General features: G+C 33.6%; 1 protein-coding gene across 1 annotated transcript in view; it reads right to left on the bottom strand.

Annotated features, from left to right (window-relative positions):
* The window catches only part of LOC111143941 (alkylglycerone phosphate synthase), a 135,916-nt gene that overhangs the window by 39,321 nt on the left and 79,907 nt on the right, over positions 1 to 16,688 (bottom strand). Inside the window, exons 11-12 of the mRNA XM_022497980.1 lie at positions 12,537 to 12,664; positions 2,604 to 2,655 (exon numbers count right to left, since the gene is read on the bottom strand). Coding sequence (XP_022353688.1) covers positions 2,604 to 2,655; positions 12,537 to 12,664 — 180 coding nt within the window. The remainder of the gene's footprint in view (positions 1 to 2,603; positions 2,656 to 12,536; positions 12,665 to 16,688) is intronic.

Here is a 16,688-nt window from a genome sequence, read left to right as displayed (position 1 = left end):
GAGTCATTTGTAAACTGGGAGTCACTTTCAGGAACAGCTGTGAGGAGTATTTGATAAACTATGATACTGATATTGTGCCTGGCATAGTACTAAGTGCTATTCAAGATTTGTTCACCCTCTTTTGCTAAGTGGATGATTAAGTCAATCAACATCAGGGCCTATCATATGACAGGTGTAGGAGATACAAAAATGATAAAGAAACATGCCCTAAATTTGACAAACTTTAGTTTTTATTTTATTTTTTTTTAAAGATTTTATTTATTTATTTGACAGAGAGAGATCACAAGTAGACAGAGAGGCAGGCAGAGAGAGAGAGAGAGGGAAGCAGGCTCCCCGCCGAGCAGAGAGCCCGACACGGGACTCGATCCCAGGACCCTGAGATCATGACCCGAGCCGAAGGCAGCGGCTTAACCCACTGAGCCACCCAGGTGCCCCAAACTTTAGTTTTTAGAGGAAATCTACAGATCATTTCAATATATTCAATGATATGTCATTTCAAAATATTTAAAACATATCATTTCAATATAATAAACTGAAGGGTTGCATCAGAGGTAGGAGTGAAATTAAAAATACTAACATCTAATAATAAGGTTTGTGCTTTGTTAACAACCAATATGGTACAAACACCGCAAATCAGCTAGTAAAAAGTCCTAGACATCCCTTGCTGTGCTAAGTGTTATTCTTTAGTTGCCTGATCATGGAGCCATGAAAGATATATAGATGGAAAGGCTTCAACAGGTAGTGAGAAATCAAAAAGGTTATAGATAGCTAAGAAGCAGAATCAGATCTGTCTGTTCAACAAACCACTTTAATGGCCATGTAAAGGGTGGCCATGTAAACAGTAGAAAGAAGAGATATGGTCCAGACTAGAGATGGTAGAACGTGCTTTAGAACATGTTCCTAGACAGACCAATGAGAATGTGGAATAGGGACGACAGATGGCCAGAGGATCTTTGCTTTAAACTTTCATTTTAAATTGTTAAAATCCCAATTATAAATAAAATCTAGTCAAATCAGTTAATTTTATAAATATGTCTATGTCTAACATAATTCACTATAATAATAGCTATATAATGTATATATAGCTATATAAATATTATATTATATATATAGCTATATATAATATAAACTAATATAATAGCATATAAATGGATAACACAACATTATTAATCAGATACATGGCTCTCTTAAGACCTACATCTCTAAATGCAGCTGAAACACACAGAAGTCTTCATTTTCATTTGATTTAACTATTTCATTATTTATAGGACACACTTATCTTAAGCTTTTATCATTTTGAAAATAATTTACTTAAAGGAATAAAAGCTATGACTTGGAAGAACCTAATTTTAAACCTAACTCTTGATATATTATGAACATGACTTCCTTAAGTTTCTATATAATAATCACTCTTCTCTAAATTAAAATCTAAACTACTTTTAAGTAGAACAAACAAAACCTGCCTATCTTAGCCATTAATATTTACTACTGAGCAATCATTCCTATAATTTCAGACACTGCTCTGAAGACTTCAATTCTATAAACTTGGATCCCAAATTCAATTTCAGTATATGGGAAAAATATAGAAGCAATAAAATTAGAATGAAAAGATGACAAACTGCATCAGAAAGTCAAATACTTTAAAGCAAAATAGGGAGAAAAAGAAACATGGTTATTTGCTAGTGAATTCTCTACCAGATTATTCCAAATGGTACCTTAAAGGCAACCCACTGTAAAATCTCTTCCACCAAATCATCATCTCTTCCTCTAGACAGTTACTCAATGCACACAGTCAGTCAAATCAGAAATCTGGGACTTGCTCTCAACTCTTCCCATTACTGAACCTTGGCAAACTGAGCTTTGGGAAATCTCTGCCTTATTCTTTATCTCCATTACTCCTGCCTTGATCAGGGCCCCCAAAATTTGCCTCTTGAAGCATTTCAACTCCTATTCCACACTGGCACCATTCTACTCCATCCTGCATAATGCTAGTAGAATGGAGTTTTCTCCAATGTAAATCTAATTTATTTTATTACCTCTACAAGAAATCCCTCTGCTGACAAGATAAAATCCAAATCGATCCTGCTAAGCCCTAGTCCACCCACCTGGTATCTCTTGCAACAACTCTCACCCACCCTCTGTTTGAGCCATCTTGAACTATTTGAAGTACAAACATGCCACTGAGGTTTTACAATTCCATATTTTTTTGCTGATAAGTGAACAAATTTGGTAAAGGGAAAAGGCAAACTTGTATTCTCCTTTTAAGACTTAGCTTAAGCATTACCGTCCTTTAAGAAGGCTTTCCTGACTCCCCATGTCAACATGCAGCAAAATTCAACAGGCTCAATTCAACAGGCTCAACCACTCCTTCATTTGCACCCTAGGGTACCCAGTGCACTCTTCTTTCACAACACCCGCAATAATCCTACACTCATTCTTTATGTAATTGTCTGTCCTCATTAGACTGAGAGCTTCCTGCAGGGCAGGAACTATCACATTCATCTTCCTACCTCTTCATTCCGTACTCTTCCTGGCAGGTAACAGCTGTTTCACAAATTTTGTGGCTTCATGAGCAGTGTTTAAAATGACAACTCCTTACTTACCAAACTGAAACTGTTGGTTGTCCATGAGGCGGATAGATGCAGGAGCACATCTCTATTTTAATAAAAAGAAGAAAATGTGACATAAATTTAATACTGTAGAGAAGCTAGACAGGTAGAATAGAAATGTCATCGTTCTGTATTTGAGATCAAGAGTACAGTTCCTAGGAATATATACAGTAAAAAAAAAATCTTAACTTTTTATATAACTTTAAGATGACAGAACATCAGTGACTTCTATAAAATACCTGGAGGAGAAATCCCCATGTATAATACATACACACATATGTTGCCATATCTTTAATTTGTCTGCAACTAGATCTTCTTAATGCTTAGCAAAGATCTATGGAAGCACCTAAACAAAATATTGGGGCTTGAGGTGGATTATTTTGGAACAAAGAAGAAATTTCAAAGACTAAAATCAATGCCTAGAACACTACACTACTTGTGAATTATAATGTGTCCTCAGGTTCTTATGTCATCTTTTAAAATGAAGAAGATGATGGTGGATATACATTTTTAAGATGAAGAAGATGATGGTGGAACTTTTGTGAGTTAAAGCACTTTTAAAAAAAAATTATCTGTGATGCCTTCATACACAACTCTAGGAACTCCCCTTTTTATCCCTTCTCATAATCCCTTTTCAATAGAAAATTCTGGACATTATCAAACAATGTCCAGAATTCTAAAATCTTTCAAGGTTACTTGTATGAAATAGGGACAAAACTCTGAGTGATAACATTACGTATCTAAAACTACGCCAGTGTTAAATTCAGTCTAGGCATCACACTAAATGCTACATGGAAAGAAAAATGAGGAGAGCTGATAGCCATATAAATTTTGTGATGTTGAAATACAACAGAAACACTAGAAAGGTTTAAGTTAGCTATAATTTTTCCATAACATTAAAGCAAGCTGGACTCCAGAATTTTATTTTCTATGTAAATTTTTAACATGGTTAAAGTTCTACCAAGAGGTTACTTTCAGATGACAAAATTTTCACATTTATCAATAAAATTTGCATCAACACGACATTAAGATTTATGCAGATCATTCAAGAGAACAAAACTTACTATATAATTGTGCATTTTTGCTACTATTCACTTTTAATTAAATGAATACTTAATTTTATAAAATCACTCACAATACATATTTTATTTCACCCAACAAAATGACTAGATTCTCATTTTGAACACTGCACAATTTATTTACTCACCTTTGATGCTAAAGGTGAGATAATTCAATCTGTATTTTAAAAAGTCACTGCCAAATCTAAAGAAACAGTACTAGGTGATTTTATATATATAATATAATGATAACCTATGCCTCACTTTTATAGAATCCTGTGATGTCTAACTTATCTTCACATGTCTCATTTAATATAACAACCCCATCAGGGTAGCAGAACTGGTATTATCCCCATTCTTCAGATGAGTACATAAGAACCAGAGAAGTTAAAAGACTTGTCTAAGGTCATAAGACTGCTAAATAGACAAGAGTAAAAGACAGAAGTAGGACCAAGATATACCCTGACTGCTAGAAAAACAGTATTTCAAATACACCACAAAGCTTCCAAAAAAATGACTTAACACACACCACACACATACACACACACACACACACACACACACCTTTCAAGTCATATTTGAAATAAAATGTATGTGAAAACTATCTATTCACTATGCAGTTATAAAATAAAAAATATACAACGTGAGTAATTTCAAATCTTGGTATAAAGATACCTTTGTAATTGGGTTACACTTCTAAAAACCAAACTAGTTTCCAAAATACTAAAGAAAAATCAATCTTCCTAAAATGTTCCTATTTAAGAGGCATATCAACTTTTTCAAAATTTATTTTCATTCTTATTTTTTTAAGTAGGCTCCACGCCCAGCATGGAGTCCAATGCAGGGCTTGAACTTAAGACCCTGAGATCAAGACCTTAGCTGAGATCAAGAGTCGGACACTTAACTGACTGAGCCACCCAGGAGCCCCAGGCGTACCAACTTCTAGTAAGACATATGAAGCCTGCTTAGACAAAGTTTCTCTTCTTCGTAAAATAAATAGAATATCATATAATAAACTTATTTATATGTTTTGGCTTACACACACCAGTAACATATAAGAAAGAATTCAGAGCCCTTCTATCATTATTAGAAAACAAACCTTTTTTTTAAAGATTTTACTTTTAAGTAATGTCAACACCCAACATGGGACTCTAACTCACAACCCTGAGATCAAGAGTCAATGACTAAGCCATCCAGATACACCCCTACCCACAAAAAACAACTTTTAAATTCCTAACAACAACCTGTAACTTCTATCTCCTACTGCTACATAGATTCTACTACTCCTATACCTATAGCAAGTGCTATTAATGAAAACCACCAGCACAGGACACATATACCAGAAAATGGCAGGGAAGTATATTATGTCTAGTACAGCAAATCTGCGGTGGAATTCCATCTCTGAAACAACTAAAATACAATAAATATGCAGGCCTTGATAAAATCTTGGTTTGAAAAGACTATCTACAAAATACATCTTGGGTATAACTGAAATTGTTCCAGTTATACCCAAGATGTATTTTGTAGGTATACAGAGGAGCAGTACTCTGTTCTTTTAAAGTTTCTATAGGCTTAAAACTTTCAAATTAAAAAAACTGGAAAACTAAGTAAGCTTCAGGGCACTTGGTACATATAACAACTTATACTCAATAATATTGACCACGATTTTAACCTGACAGCTGAGTCACATAACTAGTCAATCATGTACTATTCCTATTTATAATGAGGCAGGGTAGATGGTTACAGACTAACACCTACCACAAAAGAATGAAAAGCTAAAGAAAGTTTATTGTATCTAGATAATAAATATTAGTTTCCAATACTGACTTTTAAAAAATTTTTTATTTAATCTGATTATTTAGCTTTATAATAGCTTTATTATTAAAGCTATTATTAAAACAGACTAAATAAATAGCTGTATTTAGTCTGTTTTCATAGTGCCATATCTTTTAAAAGTAAGTAAGTGAGTTTTTTAGTTATCACAAGTAAACTCTCATGAGTAAATTCCCATTCTCTCTCTCATAAAATAAATTCTCAAATAAAAAACAGCATCCAGATTGCTTTATGATCTTCTGGCAATTGATCATTTGTAATGATTGTGCATCATTCTAAAAACACATAGCAAGAAAAGCCTCTTAGAGTTTTACATGAAAACTTGCCACTATAACTAATTAAGTTTAAGTTCCTATAATCAAAAGATCAAAATAATATTACTCTTAAAAAACAACAACAACACTCAATCTGGGTAACTCTACCTATGGTTAAGATCAGGTTATGTTTCAACTGCTATAAAAACCTCATTTGAAAACCTAAAAATATTTCCTTTAAAAGTTAGAGACATCACAAATCCTGAGAATTTGAGCTCTAAACTCATTCCCATGCTATTTAATTATGCTAAGAGTATTCCACAGATGAGGAAAGGGGGAAAAGTGTCCTTGAGTTAAAGTGACCCCTGGTGGTTTGTGGTCAGAACTAACCTGAGAGGAACAGTTATAACAAGTAATTTTATTGGTGGGTTAATAATACTCATTCAGGGATTTTAAGGAACACTCAAACAAAATCTGCTTACCCAAACAGGAGTTAATGAAATAATTGATATATTTTCTACTATGATAAATGTATTTTTACTAGAATCCCTCATGTCATCTGACTTGTACCCAAGTACACTTTATATTAGTAAATAATCTGAAAAGAGATGAGAAACTCATTATCGACTAATAAGGAAATATCAAATTATCTTTGTTCTATCTGAAAATAAATAAATAACTACATTGACCTGAGAGCACAAGTGTAGACTGACTCAGTTAAATTGCTGGCAATCTCTTCCCTTTAATGACACTACAACCAGGAATTTACTTGAATATAAAACCTGAAAAATAAAAACCATCACTGATTAGTCTTATCTACTGAGTAGAATTCTCTACACTAACTTAAAAACCAACAGATTTCTCAATCCAAACATCTTCTCCAAAAAATAATCCCTATAAGAAACACATCAGAAAATTTCTGCAAAATCTGTTTTTATGGAATTAAGTCATATCTCTTTCTTATCACAAAGAAAACCAGAACTTGCATTGTAGATGTGACATATTATTTGTAAAGGTATCTCTTAGTTAACTAGTTACTGGCAAATCAATACTAAAACATTTCAAATGTCAGCAGGATTTCTGCTATTCCAATTTCATAAAGATGAAATATAAAATAAAAGCACTGAATGGTAGTCCTATATCTAAACTACCTTGGTTAACACATGAATCTTCTTTGTATTGAAAAGGCTTGTTTATTCAAGAAGTAAATCAAAACATTCTGTGTAGACTCTAGAACAGCCCAAATTCCTGAACCGTAAGTCTATTTGGGAGATAGTCTAGTAATCTCATACTGTATCAGAAGCCAAAGCTCCAATACCAAACTCCTTGTACTTAACCATACAAAAATTTAAACACCTAAAATTTATTATGATATACACCATCTATAGTGATTGCTAGAAGCCAGGAACTATGTCTATTTAACTTACACAATATCCAATGTACTTTGTTGGATATAAAGTTAAGAGCACACTATCTCAAGTACAGATACACACACAAAAAATAAGTTAATAAATAAATTCAAAAAAGGGTATGTGAAGAGAATTCTGTTAATTGCAAATCTCCAGAGAGACGAAACTTAAAATGTAGACAGGTAATTGGTTCTTCCTCAGAGCTGATACCACAGATGAAATCAGACAGCATTTAAGGCTACTGGTATAACTATCATTCCCACTTGAAGTGACAGCTAGAAGTCCACACTGTAAACAATAAGAATGTTCTTTAACAAGAGAATTAACTCTTGGTTTTAAAGAATGAAACAATACATCCTATAGAGTAGGTATTTCCCTCAATTTATATTAAGGGAAGAGCCAAAAGTTAATGCCAAACAGTCTCTGGTTCGTCATTTTTATTTTTCATTTTTGTAAGGGTGTAATGACTTGTTCTAACTAGCTCCTGGTTGAAAGTAGGCCTTGTCACTGTCCTCAAGTTTAATACATTTTGCTGGGTCACAGAGTACAGATTCCAATTAATCAAACATTTGGCGAGGTTATTTACTCTGCTTCAGAGGAAGGAAAGAACATGCATTCATGCGTGCGTGCATGCACACACACACACACACACACACACACACACGCTCATTTAAAATAACAATGCCATTTTCTACATGTAACAAATTATTTCTAAGAATTACCACTGAATATAGAGAAGTTTTAATTATTTTATAATGTAAGTGCTAAACCTAGCTCCTTTTAATTTACTTCAACACCTCCAGGATAAATCAAGTTTAAGACAGAACAATCAGAACTGAGATATAACAGTCTGAGGTGTCAAACATGAACTATGTACTTCTTTCCAAATTATAGTCTAAACTCTCTAGAAAACAACACCGTATCGGTTTAAAATTGCTTGAAATAAAAGTGATGGTAGGTAGAATGGGACACCCGTTGTCAAAAGGGAGAGGAAAAGCTGCCTTTTAATTTATAATTCTAAAAACCTAGTTCTAATACTGAGAAAGACTGTTTTCAGAGGAATGCATACTGATCTGTGCCACACATACAGTCTTTCCCATTAATGGAACAAATGGTCCTCCCTCAATACTACAGGGGAGAACTCATAAGTTTTTACTGGGAAGGGGAAACCCCAGACTTCAAAAATTGCTTTTGAGCTTAGTTCAACATTTTTCCCTTAAAACTTTATAAAGATATCACTGTCATCTTTAAACAGACAATAAGAGAATAATAAAATATACCTGAAACTGATATTCTGATTAAGAAACACTTTCTCCTCTCCTGAGAGGCTACAGAGGGAAATCTATTTTCTCAGAAAATCTTAAAAATCACTTACCCATCTACTGAATTAAGTTGGAGATTATACTGGATTGCCATTTGTAAGATAGAATCACATTAATCTTCCACTAAATCTTCCTTTCTAGTTCCTCACCAGGCAGTGAAGTATTGAAAGAGGACAATCCTCACATGGACAAAGATTAGTTGAGAGACCTTAGTAGAATCCTTCTGCTGTCAGTATAAAGTTGTTTAATTTATTTCCTTCAGTAGGAAAAGTGATGAAAATAATCAAAGAGCCCACTTTGCTAATTGTAAACAAGCATGTATACGCCTTTCCAAAAGATACATATCCAAAGTATAGTTTCCCATTTCAAAAGCAACTTGAGTCTGAAAATACTGCAAAAATGGAAGGTACTATGAAATGACAGTGAGAAATTACAAGCAGCCAACTCATTATTCAATCAAGAATTTGGCACAGTCATAAACCATGTACCATCTATTTTAATGGATCTTAATTCTCCTGCTATCAGTTGAAATTCCAAATTGCAAATTGAAGAACTCTTGCCAAAATATGATCATTTTCTCAATTTTTCTGCCTCAGAATACTGTTACAAAGCACTACAGCACACACAGTTCCATTCTTGACCTACGAGATTTATACATTCTGTAAACTGACATGTCCCTATGGTCCCTAAACCATAATACAAGGATTTACCCATTTCCAGGGAAGGTAAACATTAATGCTTATGTGCAGAAGTAAAATACGTATGCTCCACAAATAGCGGAATATCTCCAAACCGCAGTAACTATCCTAATTGTTTCATTCATACAAGCAATTTTTGAGGATAAAATATTATGTATCTAGGTTCTTTAATCAGTTTCAAGCAAGGCAAGCTCTCTAGTTGCATGGTATGTATGTCTTTAAAAACTGTCTATTACTAAGTACACAGAGCCAAATTATTAAAACTGTAGATTAGAAAGGAGCTTTCTTTTGATGTCTTTAACCACAGGGTGGCACTTTATCAACCATCACCTTTGTTTACTCCAAACCATATACCCAATACAATTTTGTGTAGTCAATTTAGATTATGGTCACTGGTGAATATCCCAAAAATTCTTTAAATGAATAAAAGGGCAATTTTTACTGACTTATGCAAAGATGAAGGAAAATTTCACCCTCTGCTTTTCATTAGCACAAGCAGTTCTTCTCTGTTACTTTCTACTAGGGGAATATTAAATTGTACCAAAAACCACATCAGATTATAGCAACTATGTTTAAATCCAACATTTCCATTTTAATAAAATTATAAATTTAGGATTATGATACATTTGTACTTCATTTCTCATTAATGAAACCTAAGATACAAATATTTATAATACGGAAAAGCAGGAAAGCACAAAATATGTCTATCTCTACTTCAAAGATCACATAACAACACTTTTTGACAAGTCTACTAAATCTGTGTTCTAGAGTTGAGATCTTGTGAAGGGGCAGATTTGGCCAAGTGACCTTAGTGAGATTTTTTGTTGAAAATATATACATACCAGATAGTTTTATAAATTCTATGATTAAAAAAAATCCAATTTGGCATTCCTGCTTATTTTGCCATTAAAAAAACAGACACAACAATGGCCAGTTAAAAAGATGTCATTCAAACCTTGAACAAGAGAGATAAACTATATCTTTTACTATAAAGCTTTTTTGGGGAGGGAAATAATCAAGCTTGACAGACAGAAAGCAAATAAAAGTACTTAACACAAAGAATAAATTATAATACTAAGTGAAAACACTTTAATAAAAAATCAAGACTGAAATTAATAGGAAAATATAATTTAATTAGGGAAAATGGTCGGTTCTAATTTTTAATTGGTGAACTCAGTTATTTTGTAAAGAAAACAAAATAAAAACAAAGAACACAAAAACCTAGCTTTCCACTCTTCTAGGTTTTAACTACCTAGAGCAAAACCATGAGGCTTTGCAAATAGTTCTTTTACTCTTTAACACCTGGGCTATCTTAAATTTGAAATTACTTTCCTTTGCTTCTAAGTGAGAAAGATTTTAGCAACAATATTAAAACACACTTGAACTTTACTGCTCAGTGCTCAGATATTACGTTAGAATAACAAATATTTATTCCTAAAACTTATCTCCACTCCTTTATTCAATAATCCTGCTTTTAAATATTATAAATATTTAATAGTACATGAATTATACATAATATATTAATGATATTTAATAATAGATGTGCTGATATATATTTATATATTAAAATAATATTTAAATATTATACCATCTCATTATTTTAGCAAACATAGCATAATACTTACTGTGTACTTTAGCTCTCTAACCATAACATAATATCCACAAATTCTAGGAATTACAAGCTCTTCTTGTAAAAATTTTAAATATTAACATTCGCTTTTGCTTTAACACCACCAAAGTAACCTGCCACAAGTTCAAGAATGTTCACTTCAGGACTATATTTCTTTATTTAAACTCTTCCCCAACCTAGCAGTAAGACAATCGAGATTAAGGGGGCTATGGCTAAGTTTTGTTGAAGGAAGCAATCTGATAAGTAACTGAAGCTACTTAGAAATTATAAAAATTATCTCTGCCAACCATGAGATAGGTGACCTGGAAATGTTCTGCAAATGGAAAACCGACAGAAAAAAATGAATGTCTCAGAAAGCAAAACTAAGTGTATGAACTCAAGAACACCGGAAATGGTAAGTGAGTAAATGTAAAATATTTCTGCTAATTTTAATTTCTTTAAACCATTTAAGAGTGGTTGTCTTGGGATGGTGGGAAGATAAGACTCTTGACCACTTTCCATTTCAATACCTTACAAAGGTCTACAATGAATTTGGAATGTCTGCTGGATATCATTCCTTTGCCTCATCAGATCCTCCCTTCACCCTGCTCATGACACCTGGAAGCTGACCTATATGGGTCAGGTCAGAAAGCTCCCTTGCCCTCAAGATTCCAATAATATATAGCTGATGGGAAGTACTAAAGAACTCTAGGAGTTTGGAGAAAGAAGAAACAGGCTGGAGTATTATTTCCTTGATTTCCTCCCTACTGAGAAATGTGCAATAAAATTTTGTATAAAACCACTGTAGTTCAAACAATGAACCAAGTGCCTAAAGAAATGCAAGAATTTTGGGGAGCCTGGGTGGCTCAGTGGGTTAAAGCCTCTGCCTTCAGCTCAGGTCATGATCCCAGGGTCCTGGGATCGAGCCCCGCATCGGGCTCTCTGCTCAGCAGGGAGCCTGCTTCCTCCTCTCTATCTCTGCCTGACTCTCTGCCTACTTGTGATCTCTGTCAAATAAATAAATAAAATCTTTAAATAAAATTATTAAAAAAAAAAAGAAATGCAAGAATTTCTACAATGACACATAGAGCATAGAAATAAAATTACATGGCATTACCTGGTCTTTTAAAAATCCTCAATAATGCATCTTTTTTTTAAGAAGTAAAGAGAAAATGGGAAGTCTTCTTAACTTACAGCTAAGTATATTGTGTTATATTATGCTATATTATGTTATTTAATTCAAACTATAGCTTAGGTAGTATTATAAAACAAAGTAGGGCCTAGTAGTAGCACATTCTAAGAACTGAGAAAGTTTGATATACTATACTTAATTTGTTTTTTTATCCTTGACATTCAGCCATTATTTTAACTTCGATAACTGTCTTAGTTTAAGAAAAATTATACTTCAAATTAATCACAAAATGTCCTACCTAAAAATAATTTAAGAAAATACAACATTCATTAAAGGCAGAGTCATTCAAAGCCATCAACCCAAGTACACACCTTACCTTGGCTTAAAATCACACAGCACTCTTTAAACCAAAATACAAAGAAATAACTGCACTTATAGGGATGATTTTACATTACCTTTTCAGAGAGAACTGGGTAAAAACCACATATATAACACAACTAAATATGAAATTATCTGTGACATATCAAAATCAATTAGGCAGTAGAATTTTTGAAATATAAATATAGATGGGTGGGTTTTTGTTGTTGTTGTTGTTGTTGTTGTTGTTTTTACCTGTTTTGCAATTTCTCTTAAACAGGCTACTCCTTGTTCAAAATTAGGGAAAGCTACTGAGCCATACTTTTGGTATTCAGGGATTGGTCTGATTTTTATTGTAGCTTCTGTTATCACACCAAGAGTTCCTGAAAAAGAAGGGGGAATAATCCAATATATCACATGCCAATTTTCTAAATCATATTTAAATCTATTTTATCTATTTATTCTATTAATTTATTCTATTCATATTTAAATCTATTTATTCTACGTGGGGAATAATGGCTACTCCAGTCTTTTTAGAAAAATAACTAAACAAATTTTATACTTTCTAAAAAAAAAAGGTTTTGGATACATTTTCTTATGTTATGTATAAATACTTTAAAACATTTTTAAGGTAACCTTCCTACAAGAAGGTTACTTTTAAATAGTTTTTAAAGTATTACAACCTATTAAAAGAAAAAAATTTTTAAAAACAACAGGTTTGTATACCTCAAACATTCAGACAAAAGTATATTTTGATATTTGTGCCTACTTTCACTGTGAGAAAAATTTGCTGGGGCAAAAAGAAAATTCTATGAGAATTTAAAAATGATAGAAGAAATTAGAGGGACTATTATTACCCTGCCTTTTTGCCTAGGAATTCATACGAATACATGGCAATACTAAGATGCCCTTGTAAGACACAAAAAAACCCAGATATTTCAGAGACAGAGTAGTTGCCATAAATACCTAGTACAAGAGAACCACCAAAGAAACAAATGCTCTTTCCTTATGTGGAAATTTCCTCCTTACATGGAGGAGAGACAAACCAAAGAGGAGAAAAGCAAGTTAAATATAAACTACATTCTATGAGATCTAAATAACTATGCTAAAATATCTGAAGAGACATGGTTAAAATGATTATATTCACAAAGCCAAGCTTTTCAAATTAGTGGTTTCTGATGTACAAATGGTAGAAATTATTAATACTATTAGTAAATTTTCTGAGAATGATGTAAAAAAGAATCAAGAAAGAGGGAAATCTCTGAATTGGAGAACTTAATGATAACAACAGAAATAAATAAAAAGTATCACAAAAATCAAAGCTCCCAGTAAATTTATAATACACCCAAAATGTCAATACAGGATACAAGATTAAAAACTAAGAGTTCATTAAAAAGTAAATTACATTAGATCACAGTATGCTCATCACATATACAAATGATTGCCTACCAAGATATCAAATATGGCCCTATTATAATTTTTAAATCACAAAAACTCTGCAAGTCTGGCCCAATTAGTATTAAAATAAAAAGTAAATATATCTTATAAATTTTAAAAGATCACAAAAGTGACTAAGGCTTTATCTTTTATTTCAGCATCTTTATTGAAATATAATTCACAAACCATAAATTTCACCCATTTAAAGGGTAAAACTCAGTATGTTTTCAGTATAATCACAGATATATGCAACTATCATCAAAATCTAAGCTTAGGGGGCACCTGGGTGGCTCAGTTGGTTAAGCAACCAACTCTTGATTTCAGCTCAGGTCATGATCTCCGAGTCATGGGATCAAGCCCTGTGTTGGGCTCTATGCTCGGTGCGGAGTCTGCTTGTCTATCTCCCTCTGCTCCTTACTGCCCCCCCCACCCCAGCTCACTCTCTCAAATAAATAAATAAAATCTTAAAAAAAAAAAAATTCTAAGTCTAGAACATTTTTAATACCCCCCAAAAGAAACCCTGTACCCATGAAATAGCCATTCTCCATTTCCCCACACATACACTTCAGCCCTAGACAATCATTAATCTCGTAAATCTCTATAAGTCTCTACAAATCTATAAATCTCGTAAAATCTCTATAAATTTGCCTATTCCGGACATTTCATATAAATGGAATTTTACAATATGTGGTCTTTTGTGACTGGCTTCTGTTTTCAAGATTTATCCCTATTATAGCATGTATTAGTACTTATTCTTTTTTAATTGTGGACTATTACTCCATTGTATATATAACTCATTTTGTTCATCTATTCATTAGTCAATGGACATTTGGGTTTCCACATTTTTTTAAAATATAAAGCACACACACACACACACACACACACACACGATGCATAGGGCAAAGTATGAGGGGGGGGGCTCAGAGTTCCTATGCCCTCTGCAGATGCACCACCCTCCCAGCACCTCCATGTGTTCACCATCCTGCAAGCTCCCTGAAACTCACATTTTAGTGATTTTTATGGAGGCTTCAATACATGGGCATGATTGATTAAACCACTAATTCAATGTCCAGTCCCTCTCCCCTCCCTAGAGCTGAAAGTTCCATAGGTTTCCACATTTTGGCTACTTCATATGAATAATGCTACTGTGAATATACATGTAAATTTATATACATATTTTTGTGTGGATGTATGTCTTCCTTTCTCTGGAATATATACATGAAGACTTTTTTAATTTTAGAAAAACCTCTGGTCCTAGTCCACATTACCCTACTCTCCGCCACCTTTTCCTAAGGCTACATTCTGGGCAAGTACCACCAAGAGATTAGGGGAATGGGAAGGAAGTTAGTTCCCTTCTTGTACCCACCTGGTGGGACAGAGGCTCTACTGGAGTGACACACTAATACTAGGGTCCCAACTGCCCTTAGCCTGGCTTGTAAGAGATGGCATCTTGCCAGGAGAAGCAAACCAAGAAAATCTGTTTTCCTTTCCCCTTTTCCCTAGCACTCAGCTACCAAAGTAGGGATGTCCTCAGAGAAAAGCATGCCATTGCTCCCCTCCTGAGCCATGCTCAGAGACTCAGAAGCTCAGAGACTCAAGCTCGGAGACTTGGTCTCAAGGGGCTGAGGAGGGAGGTGGGGAAGGGAATACAAGCCAAGAAAACAGTTCCTAATCTCTTTCTAAAGAAAATTATTTTGTTTGCAACAAATAGAGCATGGAAAAGTTCAAGCCTAAGAGCACTCTCAAAACGTGGAGGATGTGGTAAAAGGCAACTGGGAGGACATAGGTAAATTTATTGTAGATAAAGGCAACACTGTATGCCAGTTAGCTTGCTTATATAGAAACAGTGCGCAGGATGCCAAATATGCCTCAAGACGCCAAATATGCTCAGAAAAGAATCCCAAACACTAACCTCAGGAACTATCCCTTCTAAGAGATACACTTACAATGGGTGAATTTTACGGCATGTGAATTATATTTCAATGAAGCTATTAAAAAATAACTATGATAAGTTAATTAATTCTCTAAACGAATTACAAATGAAACTTCAGAGTTTTTTTTTTTAAATAAGGAGCTAACAGTTATACATTGTGCAAATTGGAAAATTTGTATTTATGCTATAAAAGTATCTTATGCTATAAAAGGCACCTAAAAGAACTTCTAAACCTTTGCCAGAGAAGAGGCAAAAGGCTGACAAGTAAACTACTAGTCCCCTCATCCACCAGTACAGAATTATTTACCACACTTGTTCATTCCCATCAATACAAGTGGTATCACTTTAATTTTTAAAGTTGCTAATTTTCCTACCACTATGCTGACAGTACCACTAAGCTTATTTGTAATTCTTTCAACCCTTTTTACATTTATAGAAGCTCCTGGTAGCCTTGGAATTAACACCTCATGTTAAATGTCCTTTCTACAAACGAACTGAAATTTGATAGGCATATAATCCTAAACACAGGAATCATCTCTATTTAACTCTAATCTGACCACAGATTACAGAACACTTTAATAAATACTTGCTGAAACTCAAAAGTCACCAGATTGAAATCCATTAAGGAAAAGGTCAGAATAAGCCATGATTGCAGACAGGAACACTTTTCTTCTTAAAACTAAACTCCAAGTTCCCAGGTTTTTGTGAAATCTTTCCTTAACATCTGAGAAATGGAGCCATTTGAAAATCCTTCTTTGAATTAAAGCATATAATATTATCTAATACAACTTAAATATAATCCAGGAAAAAGCTGGAAACCATTTAAATGCCAATCAATGAGGGTCTGGCTAGTGTACAGTCAGTAGCTGTCGAAAAGAATGAAGTGGCTCTAAACGTAATAATATGGAGTAAGCTTTACAAAAAGAAGTGCGAGCAGAGTAGTAAAATCCTGTTTGTGCTTTTAAAAGAGCATACATACACACTTAAATATAGCACAAAGTGTTTACTGTGAACAAAGGAAATGATCTGAAGAAGGG

Source organism: Enhydra lutris, unplaced genomic scaffold, assembly GCF_002288905.1.
Source record: "Enhydra lutris kenyoni isolate GAN:26980312 unplaced genomic scaffold, ASM228890v2 scaffoldscaffold1, whole genome shotgun sequence".
NCBI classification, from domain to species: Eukaryota; Metazoa; Chordata; class Mammalia; order Carnivora; family Mustelidae; genus Enhydra; species Enhydra lutris.
The sequence above is the reverse complement of the archived record's forward strand: the minus strand, read 5'-3'. Positions and strand labels throughout refer to the sequence as shown.